The sequence below is a fragment of the Nilaparvata lugens genome, chromosome 1 (genome assembly GCF_014356525.2).
Source record: "Nilaparvata lugens isolate BPH chromosome 1, ASM1435652v1, whole genome shotgun sequence".
Classification (NCBI taxonomy): domain Eukaryota; kingdom Metazoa; phylum Arthropoda; class Insecta; order Hemiptera; family Delphacidae; genus Nilaparvata; species Nilaparvata lugens.
In genome coordinates, this window is record NC_052504.1 from 69,836,298 (window position 1) to 69,848,348 (window position 12,051).

The following is a 12,051-nucleotide window of genomic DNA, read 5'->3' on the forward strand; positions in this document are numbered from 1 at the left end:
TATCTTCTACAGTGAATATTATTTATTATGAAGTTATTATTTTCTCTTGAAGTACGGTAGATATGAAACCCAGCATATGCAGCACAAAGCAAAACACCTTATGATTTTACAATAAATCCTTCATTATAAATTCATAAGATTTATAATAGTCTAATGGAATTTTGGAGACTATGATGATTATAATTTATTATTGTTAATGAAAACAGCATTTAACCAAGTATACCTATCCTATGGGTTCCAACTGGATTACATATCTAAATCCTCAACATTATAGATTATACCTATAGTTTATTTTAACTATAATATCTTGTTTGAACCCAAATTAACTTATAGTAAATACAATACTGGTTATTTGACAAATCGTTAAGCGCGTCCAGTTAAATTAATATTTGATCAAATTGATGCAACTCACTTTTCTACAAAATACAGAATTAAATCATAGAATGTAAATGCAGTGATAATTATAGGAGAATAGCCTACATGATAATAATTACCAGTCCAAGAGTTATTCAGTGAAATCAATAAACCCAAACTACGAAAAAATAATTGTTTGAATTATCAAAGAATAAAAATAAAATGATTTTTTTAAAATAATATACAGTGCTTCAAAATCCAGCTCAGAAAAAGAATAATAGCGATTGAAAAATTATATCATTCCTTTTCTAGAGAAAATAAAATATTTCCAAGAAAACAATATTCTATGTTCAAATGTTCAGTTCCGAAGATTTAATATTTATTTACTCAAACGTAATCCCAATAGGATAGTTGTAGAAAATTCAAATAAGAGATTAAAAAGATTGAAATGAAAGAGATGAGTTATTATCGATAACATAATAATACTATATACTGGTATTCAATTAGTATAATCAGAACATCGTCACAGAAGGTGTATATTTTCTTTGATCAATTGAATGTGACAATAATCTCTTACTACAGATCAAATAAAATAATTTTCTGGATAATCTAAGAATATCAAATGGTATTGTAAATAATTACAAGAGCAAAAATACAGAGCTTCTAAAGTGTTCAGCTCCGTTATTTATTTAATTACTCTAAAGTAATCCTGAAAGAGCTCCTAATATATTTATAGGAAGAAAACGATAGATATAATAACGATGAACAAACATGATAGCATTATGCTAGTATTACTAGTTCAGTGATAGTTAAATAAATTAATAAAAGCGTTGAGCCAAACTCCAAATAGGTAAAATAATTTCCTAATTATATCAAAATGAACAAAAGTAAACTTGAGAAGAGAAATATTCCTAGCTCAATATTATTCTGCTCAAATAACCATTTTTTTCATTTGTTGACTCAAAAATAATCGTGATGGAGAAATTTCAGAATGTTAAAAGAAGAAAATAAGTAAAGAAAATATAGATAATAGTGTTGAAAAATAATAGTATTCTTGTTGAAATAAATCCATATCAAACAATAAGCACACTAAAGATGATGATGATGATCTTTCTTTTCCACTAAAATGCAATGAATCCAAAACCAAAATTAACCTGACTAATTTACTAGCTAAAAATGAAATATTACAAAGGATAATAATTAGAAAAAAATCTATGCTCAGTTTATGTTTCATATTCAGCTTGTTGGTTTTTTACCCCTATTCAAAAGTTTTTAAGTCCTCATCACTGGCAACCCTCTTTGCTGGTGAGTCCTGGGTTTGACGTATGAGGATTTTTCCATCCTTCACCCACACGAACTTCAATTTGCCCTCCCTCTTTAGAAATCTCGCTTTCCCTAACAACATTTTATTCGCCGTTGTTAAGTGTTCATTTATATAGAAATTACCACGAGGCAGTCTAGCATTCAAGTCCGTGGTCACCAGGTTATTCCTTGTTTTTTAGCAGCCAGTAACCAGTTCAATTTACATTTACGAGTGGTGAATTTACAGATTATTGGTTCAATCTTACCCTTTGCTGTCGGGACTCGATGTGCGATTGATATATCATCGTCTCTGAATGGAACATTGATGACCGTCGCAATACACTTCAAAATCTCGTACACATTTTCATTAGCTGTGGTTGGAAAACCGGAAATTTCCAGATTATCAATGCGCGATCTCTGTTGAAGCTCCTCAATCTCTCTTCGACGCAATTGATTTTCACGACTCAAAAATTCACACTCTTTTTTTAATTTTTTGTTATCAGCTTGCAGTGCTTTAATAGAGTCATCGTTTTTTCTCACTATCGTCGTTAAGGAGACAAGTTCCTCACTAAAGACCGCAAATTTGGCGTCAATAAATTCCTTCAGAGAGGTAAGTATGCGTTGTTCAAGATTCCCCTCATTGGCATCACTTGTTTGCGAAACACAACGATCACACTTCCATGGTTTTTCTTATCCAGTTTACGAAAGTTTTTCATTGTTTTAATGCGCGTGCACGTCGGATGATAAATATTCTCACAAACGGAGCACTCGATACAATCTTTCGAATCTACTTCGATTTCACATTCATCACACTTATTACTCATTTTCAACTGGGTTTGTAATTAAATGGATAGAGTTAAAGAATTCTAGAAGGTTAGTTGAAACGTTGTTATAATGCTGTTAATGCCGGAGTCTACTTGGACGGCTATCAAGCTGATAACGGTAGCGATAGAACCATCCGTTCACGACGACTGCTCGAATAGAACTTTTGAATAATATAAATAAACGAAGAGACTTTTTGAGAACGTCTGTATAATAAGATAAAGAGAAAAGGAGAATTTTTTATCAAATTTTGTGTACAATAATTATTATTATTACTTACTAACTTTGCTATTCCAGATTTGATAATTATAATACTTTATTATTTGGTTTTAAATAACAAATAATTACCCATTAGTCCAGGCAATGAATGCTCAAAAAAGGGTATAGAGGGTATATGTGTTTTTTCAAAAATGTCACATCTTTTAGAGCGGATATCTCGAAAGGTGAGAGAGATATAGAGAAAGATGTTCAATCAATATTATAGGAAATTATGTAAGCTTCAATTTCTAATAGAATAGTCATGTCTGTAAAATGCATAGTTTTCGAGTTATATGCGAGAAACCAAAAAATGGTACCTTTGAACCACCCCCACCCCCTTATCACAGTGGGCAGGGGTGGGGACTTTTGATATGTTTACCTCCTCACTACCCTAAACAAAACTGCGGGGTCAAAATTTGTCTTCCAAACTTTTCCCTCTATAACACTTCGTTGACTGGGCTATTATCTGGTTGCAAATAGAAGAACCTTGCTAATATATTTCCCATGGGACATGAGAGAGCTGGATTAGCGACATTCAACTGTATAGTTTTCAAAAATCTTGTTGAGTGGCAAATTTAATAAATTATTTCCATCGTATGGGTCAACTATTTTAAAATGAATTCTATTCAATCAAGAATATTATAATTTCTTCAGCGTTATTTAGTTCATTTCTTATTTCATTTTCAATCACCTATTAAATTTGTTTTTCAAATGTGAGGATATTGATACTGATAGGCACGCATCATAAAAAATATTTAAACCCTACCTTATAGAAATAGACTCGGCCAGACATGTATAATGCATGCAGTGAATAATCCACTTGTCAGCTGATTGATTATGAATAATTCTATAGTCTGATTGATCCTATCTTCAAAGTAGATGATATATAGTGATATCAGAGTATGGAGGAATTCCCTTCATTTTCATATTACCCTTAAAATGCAAAATTTCAAATCCTTGTGAATACATCGACGCGCAGTTGAAAAAGGAATATTCCTGCCAAATCTCATCGAATTCTATCAACGCGTTCGGCCATAATCGCGTTACATACAGACAGACAAAAGAAAATCCGAGTTAAAAAATAGACCTCTCTATGTTCGGTCATAAACTTATAAACCCGAGTGTAGGTAATTAATAGGAAATGACATTGGGTGATATGCCAAGGCAGAACATCCAAAAGGATCTCTTAGAAACGTTTAAATCTTGTCAACCAATTATGATTATTTGTGTCAGTGAGTGCTTTCCTCAATACATAGGAGCAATTCCTTACAAGGATGTTTACATTCAGTCACACCTGAATTCAATTTTTTTAACGTTTTGAGTTTCATAGTTATTCTCATTAACAATGTACTTCCATACATAATTGATTGTATCTCTTCTGTTGCTTCCACTGCAAACGTAATAATAATACTGCTGTTCGAATTAGAATGACCATTTTATATTTCACACAGATAGACTATTATTTCCATTATTTATTTAATACGGAAGGAAGGGATGCCTAGTCTAGTCTTGCCTGCACATTGAAATTCGGAAAAGATTGGAAATAAATACAACAATAAATTTTGCCAAATTCCTGTTATCTTTATTAGCAGAAAAATATTATTCACGTGCAAATAACAAACTATGAATCATGTAAAATCTTATAAAAATGCTGTAAGCCTAAACTGGAATATGCTATCGTCAGAATAATACTGTCAGTATTGTGCTTGTAATTCTAAAGCCCATAAGCACTACATTCTAATGTTTCATTTTATTTTAAGGAATAGTTCATTATTTTGTAAATAGATCTAAGTTTAGAATAGTGAATAATGATTAATCACTATCAGAATCTTCCATGGTCTGCCAAATTCAATAAATTGGATTGAGATTTATGTTATTCATAATGAGAGCCAAAAATTTAACAAATTTTTATGAAGGTTGTGAATTGTGCTTTTCAATTGAAATCTGGGAGATGCAATATTGCTAAATTGGACAACAAATGATACAATAAATTTTTAAAAATTAAAGGAGCACTATGGTGTTCAACATTATAAGTTGATTTGCATGGAACTTCTAGATTGCCTCAAACCCTTTAATGCATACAAGAAATCAAAGACATTTCAAAAACTATATAGCCTATGTGTGTATCTTTATTCCCAACAATTATTTGTAATAATCAAGAATCTTCACAAATATCTGTAAACGTTATCAAGGAGAAAAAAGTGGTTAGATTCTCTCTCAAATTCAATTTTATAGGATTTCTAGCAAAACTTGTAATAAATTACAGATAATGTTGATAATTTATAGGAGTTAGTGAGGAGAAACTCATCTACAATAAAAGAACGTTCTGCCTTTTGTTATCCGTAATAATTCACAAATGGTGATGATATTCAACTTTAGTTCTGTAATTATAGAAAAAAAATGGATACGGTATGAATAGATTCTATTTTAAAATTTTTGTGTTTATCAACAGCCTCTAAATAGAGACTGATGCGAGATGCGAGATGAGAACTGAGCTTGAATTTGTAGAATCTTTTACAAATTATAGTAGTCTTGAACTACTCTTCTCAAAGTATATATACTGTAAAACTTTACAGTTTTATAATATTAAAACAGGAAACACACGTCAAGATAGATTGAAAACACTTAGAAACTTACATTATTGTTTGGAAATTTCGACGAACTGTGCCGTCTTCTTCAACCATGTAGGGAGTCCCATGCAGGGACTCTGAAGTCTGTAGTCCCTACATGGGACTCCCTACATGGTTGAAGAAGACGGCACAGCTCGTCGAAAATTTCCAAACAATAATTTAAGTTTCTAATCTATCTATGTCGTGTGTTTCCTGTTTTAATTAATATTATATGCAAATATAAAAATATACATATAAAACTAATGCACAGAGTAAAGAAGGAAAAGTTCTATATTTGGTCAGAAAATTATATTTTTTGCGTTCTCTGTGTCCACTATCTGTGTAAAAAACCATTTACTATGCATTAGTAAACTCTAAATTGCAGTAAGGGGTTACATTACGGGGAGGTACTTATTATTTCATTATTTCATAGTGTGTATTACACAAAAAAGTTAGTTAGAGTAATACTGTTCAAAGGAACATGAGAACATGCTCATGCTTAACCCCTTTTTTCTCAACTGCTTGTGTTTCCTTTAAGACTTCATGTATTTCGTGAAGTGCTTTCTATTTGAGAAGTGGTAATTAAATTTAGTAATTAATATATATTCTCAAAGATTGCGGATTACCCAGACAACTGTGATACCAAGACCATATACAGAGGCATATAAAAAATCATTTGACTCACTCTTATTTTTGTCAAAATTGAGTTTGGTAACCCAAACACAATTTTAATTACAGGGGCCATACATTATTGTTTCTTGTACAATACAGTATAATAATTAGGTACTGTAGTGATATATAATTATTGTGTAACATAGAATTATTAAATGTATTGTTTCGTTTTTTAAAATAAATATGAATTTTTAATATTGGTTTTTTGAGCAGAAGTAGTTGGTAAAAAATGTGGGTAATGACTAGGCCCAAAAACTGAAAGTCTACTCAAGAGAGAAATACCTACTTAGTCCCAGATTACCCCAAGATATATTTCAAATTTTGAATTCCACTGACAACAGTTGGATTCAGTTAATCAAAGACCCTAAACCTTCACTAAAACTGTGCCACTAAACCCTAAAACTATGTCACTAAACCCTAAAACTATGTCACTAAACCCTAAAACTATGTCACTAAATCCTAAAACTATATCACTAAACCCTAAAACTATGTCACTATCAAACTACTGTATTTTTTTCAACTAGACCTTAACTAGTTTTTCACCTTATCTAGTGTGCAAGTGGACTGAGAATGTTGCCTCAAAGATTAACCCACATCCTCATGTAATCTCCACTAGGTACATTACATAGAGGGCATCTCAACTCTGCCATGTTGTGCTGTCCATTTTGCTGCGCACATGCAAATATGACCGCACGGTATGGAAGCATAGGTGGCTTGTAGATCATAACAAATGCAACAGTGGCTGAAACCGCCAGGATGAGTCTCTAGTGCACGCCGTTGCTCACGAGCACCTCTTGGCTCATTCTGGCCACGACGACCACGGCCACGAGGTCTCCTCTGCATTGGATGGACTCGGTCGGCTGGAGGAGGTGGAATGGCAGCGGGTGGGAAGGCTGCAGCTAAGACGGCAGCAGGTGGGACGGCAGCAGCTGGAAGGGCTACAGGTGGGACTGCAGCAGCTTCCTCCATCAGAACAACTTCCTCCGCCGCACCAATGTCTGCATTCATCCATTCATTGGTGATGACCTCCAGCTCCTCTTCCATTAGGCCCTCGTCCACTTGCAGACTGTAATTCAGTACTCTATTGAATAAAGTGTCATTTTGATGTAGTAGCCTCCTCAGACATTCTATCAAAGTAATTTGTCCTTGAATTAGGCTATTCATTGCCTCAGCAATTTCTGTTGCTGCGAAACGACCAAATCTTCCTCGGTTTCGACTGAGGTTCAGGATGTTTTCGTTCAGATTGATTTGGCGGAACGCATCCTGTTTAATGTCCTGGAGGCCTGCTAAAAAGAAAACATGTCCATCACCATAGAGAGGTCACATGCATGTTTAATTACTCATTTTTCATGAAGAAAAATCATTGCTACAAATAAATATTTTTTTATAATTATTAAACGAAATTCCAAAGTTGAATAACGAAATAATTGATAATTTCGTTTTAATAATTATTATTTATCGAATTGCATATGAATAAATGCAATTTCTCATTAATTTCCATCGATCGTTATTTTCACTTCCCTCGTCCTACCTACAGTAACTATACCAGGTACCTAACCATGTACTATATAGTTACTGTAGCCCTACCTACTTCTGTACCATAGTAAATAGTCCAGTCAATATAGACATAAAAAGGGGGTGTGCTTGCAATTATTATTGTAGTTCTGATTTTTTAATATATCATTTAGGTACATAAGAGAAGTCCAGAACCAATTTCTTCATGCAAAATTTCCTTGTGCTAAATACAGAATGACCCAAAAACCACGTATTTTCGGCTCATTTTCCAGTTTTCAGCTATTTCTGCCAAATATCATAATCGGACAGAAAAAATTGCTCTCGTCTTGTTTTTACATTATAAAATTCTGAATAAAATGAGATTATTCGGAACTCTCTATATCTAAATGAGTACTGAGTTATTATTTTACAAAAATCAGTGAAATTTGAAGAAGAAATAAATTTTGATGAATTATAGTTTTTGTTCAACAATATCTTCTGATTGTTACCATTTAGATGTATAATTCAAAATCCCTCTGGGCGTATTTTTGTGCCCTGCAATCTGAGATCAGGTAGAGAGCTCTATCTCATATATAGATTTCCAGGTACACGTGACAACAATACTCCTTGTATTGTGAAAAACACCTAATTTTCAGCTTAAACCATCATCGCCAACTACATTGTCCTCACATTGAGATTTCGCACAATGACATAAGTTCATGAGATTATGTTCTATGAGAATCACCCGTTAGATGCACTTCATCTCAGTATTAGTATAATGAGGTCTATTATTTTTTTCACTCTATTAGAAAAATCCCACACGCTCTTTTATGATAACTGAAAGCTATAGACACCTAACTAACCGTCATGCTCGCTTCGCTCGCCATATCCGTCTAGCCAAGGGGCTCCGCCCCCTGGATCCCCGACTGAATCATCTAAAAATGAGATCAGCGGGCTCGCTCCGCTCGCCTGCATTTTTCATTTGAGCATTTGCCTCATTCTATCAGAAAGTCAAAGTACTGATAAAACGCAGAAAAGCTGAGAAAAACATTGGAAAAACGCAGATTTTGGGTGTATCTTTGATGAAATATTAAAGTCATCTCATCACAAAATTGTTAGACCCAAGCTAAACCTCTGTACCAAATTTGAACATTTTCTGTCTATTACTCTTAATGAAAGAACTGAGAAAACGAAAAAAACAGCTAATTTTGGGCGTATCTTTTGCGTTATTTCAAATTCCTTCTAACCCAACTTTATTAGCCTACACACCAGCTGAGCTTCTGTACTAAATTTGAACATTTTCTATTCATTTGTTCTCGATAAATCTGAGAAAACGCTAAAAAACGCTGGAAAAACGCAGATTTTGGGCGTATCTTTGGAAATTTTTCCAAATCCGTTCTTAGTGCGCCTCTAAAGGGCCAACTGAACATACCTACCAAATTTGAACGTTTTTGGTCCGGTAGATTTTTAGTTCTGCGAGTGAGTCAGTCAGTCAGTGAGTGAGTATCATTTCGCTTTTATATTTATAGTTACAGTATCTCGGTATTTAATATGGTAGTTCCAAGAACAGTAGACCGCGCGTAATTTATGGCCCGGTTGCACAAAAACCTGTTGTATTCTAATCATTATTAAATGGCAGGATATCCAATCACAGAAGGCTTTCTTTCAAAACAAGGCTTCTCTGATTGGGTGTTGTGGCATTCAATCACGGTCAAACACATTCAACAGGCTTTTGTTTACCAAATTCAAAATGAATTCAATTCGATCTTGATCTTAATGCAGTCGATGCCCATATAATCACGTCTCACGTTTTTACTAGTTTGCCAACAGATTATAACTATGTATGTACTGTAGTAATATCACATTATTAAACATTTCCTTAGCCTTTCATAATATATTATTTAAAATGAAAAATTCAGAATATTCTCCTGTCTATTATTCAAAGTACTCACCACATTCCTGAATAGAACGTGTACGGTATTGAGAAAAGTCGATGTAGAATTTCCGGTTGACAAGGTACAACTTTAAAAGTTGCTTCCATAAAGATGTGGTTAGCTTCTCCAGGATGCACCCCCATGATCTCCATCCATGGCAACCTGCTCTCCATCCTCCAGGAATTCTTCAGCAAACAGAAACTCTTCCGATCCATCCTTGGTCTTTTCAAGGACTCCACGTCCCATCAGCTGCTCCATTGTCTTCTTCAAGAGTGTGCGGGTTCCCTGTGGGCTCCAAGCTCTTCTTAATACGTTGCATGGAACGTTGGGCACATTCTCTCGAAGTAATGACCGCCGCTTCAGGATGTCTGTAAATATATCATTGGGAATTTCCCCAAATAGCAAGTCAGCATTATTCTAATCTGCTAGTAATGGTATGTGACTAATTACGGCGCAATTGTATCTCAGCTATTTTTGAAGATATCGACTCAATTTTTTTAATGAAAGAGAAAGAAAAAATAGGTGTTGCTAGCCTAATTTCAACTAAAAAAAAAAACGATTCTAAATAATATTAATGCCACTTCAAAAATCTCAGATGAACTAATCTTATTTTCAGTAGCCGATGCCTGTAGTCTTGAATTAATTAATATTTATGCATTCGCAAATAATATAGCATATATACTATGATTATGCTTTATGCAATATTAAAGGATTCTTCCAAATGAAAATTCATTTTTATTTATTTTCTTCATAAATTTTAATGTTTCAAAAGGCCGGACGGGTAATGGCAATTTTTCCATAGACACTTGATAACTCGACTCGACAGGCGACATATTATCGACTATCATGTTTCGATACTTCAATCTGGTATCTATATTTTTAGTCAATCAACAATAATATTATTATTCCAGATTATACTCAAGAAATTCAGTTGGCTAAACTGACTGTTTCAGCTACTGTTTTATCTTGATAACAGTCATCTTATCGCTTGTGATTGGTCAAAAGAAAAACAGTAAGATTACATTAAATGAAATTTTCATTTATAGCCTATGCCATAGTATAACTCTAATAATTATAGCTTAATATGATTAATAGCTTGATCCTTACAGATTCTATTAGATTGAAAGGAAGTTGACAAACACACATGTTCATCATGTGTATGATTAAGTTATGTTCAATCTATAGTGAGGTCCATGTTATAATGGCAGTGTACAATTGACAATACTGTTGCTGTCCTTTTCTATCATACAACAAAACAGATAGCATCATCTCTCTCTAGCTTTGCAATGTTGTCAGTTTGCCAGAATATTTTATATTCACTTTTTACAGCGACTGTACAAAAGTAAACAATTCATTAACTTATCAGTCGCCATTCTTTTCTTCATTCTATCAAAATACTTGAGTACACAAGTCGTATAATTGATTTAAAATGTATTTTTGAAACAATGAAATAATTTTTAGACATTACCGTATGAGAAACACAAATTACAATACCTGAATGACATTTTAAAAGTTGATAACTAACCATCCTAGACTTCATCCATGCTTCAGTTAGCCTACATGTATAGGTTAGACCTACTTGTACCGGTATAAATAATATTGAAAAGTTATTTCAGAACTATTTCCATTGAAATTACTTATTTAAATAGGATTTCTATTTTTCTATTATTTTAAAAAGAAATTGAATTGAATACCTAGCAAATAACTTAATTTCTGTTGTTTTGAAATTCAGATTCTTGAATCACAGCTTTTTGTAGCCGCCATTTCAGGTTTGTATAAAAATAAATATCTAATCTCAGTTATGAAAGCAAATTTTTGAATCAAATTACGGAAAAAATTCTTGATTAATTTGACATTAGATTGATTATTTAATCAAGGAAATTATAATTATGATTAGATCAAATTTCATAGGATGAATTGAGTTACAGCTGTGTACACTCAGTGGCAAAATGGAGAGACTTGGCAACGTTTTTCTCCTATCTTTCTTCACAGCCATTATAACGTGGACCTCACTATTAATATAATCTATAAGGATTGAGCTATTAACATTTTGTCAATGTGTAACTTTGGTCTAATCGCAGCTTTAAGGTCTTTGGTTTCAATATTTTGTTTTGCAGTGATGGTATTATTATGCATGCCCAATATTCACACATTCGAAAAAAACTAATTTAATAGGTGATTAAAATTAAACAAATGAACTAAATAATGCTGGAGAAATTATAATATTTTTGATTGTAAAAAATCAATTTTCATCAGATAGAAAGATTATCATGGAACTGGATGAATTATATCATAGCCACCATAGCTATGATTATATCATATGGAATACAAATTCAAATTTGAACTGAGTTTGTTAACATTTTAAACAGGTGGCATCAGGTACTTGTGGATGAAAATAGTGCATGAGGTCTACTGTTCACAGAGCTACTAGTTTAAATTGTTTTTTATAAAAACAATATTGTAAAGCAATAGTAAACTTATATCAAAAAGTATTGAATGTGTAATATCTAAAGTATTAAATGTTAAAGGGTTAGAGGTTAGGTTTTATTTAATAATGTGTTATTAGGATAGGTTAGGGTTTCGCTTTGAAATTGCAATATATGCTA

At 32.9% G+C, this 12,051-nt stretch overlaps 1 protein-coding gene across 1 annotated transcript; it reads right to left on the minus strand.

The window, feature by feature from the left end:
* Positions 1–5,566: 5,566 nt before the first annotated feature.
* Positions 5,567–9,563, minus strand: LOC120354418. The gene is made up of 2 exons (XM_039441542.1): positions 9,464–9,563; positions 5,567–7,303 (listed from the first exon to the last, which is right to left on the minus strand). The coding sequence occupies exon 2, from the start codon at positions 7,179–7,181 to the stop codon at positions 6,639–6,641; it is 543 nt and encodes a 180-aa protein (XP_039297476.1). The 5' UTR covers positions 7,182–7,303; positions 9,464–9,563; the 3' UTR covers positions 5,567–6,638.
* Between the last annotated feature and the right edge of the window lie 2,488 nt (positions 9,564–12,051).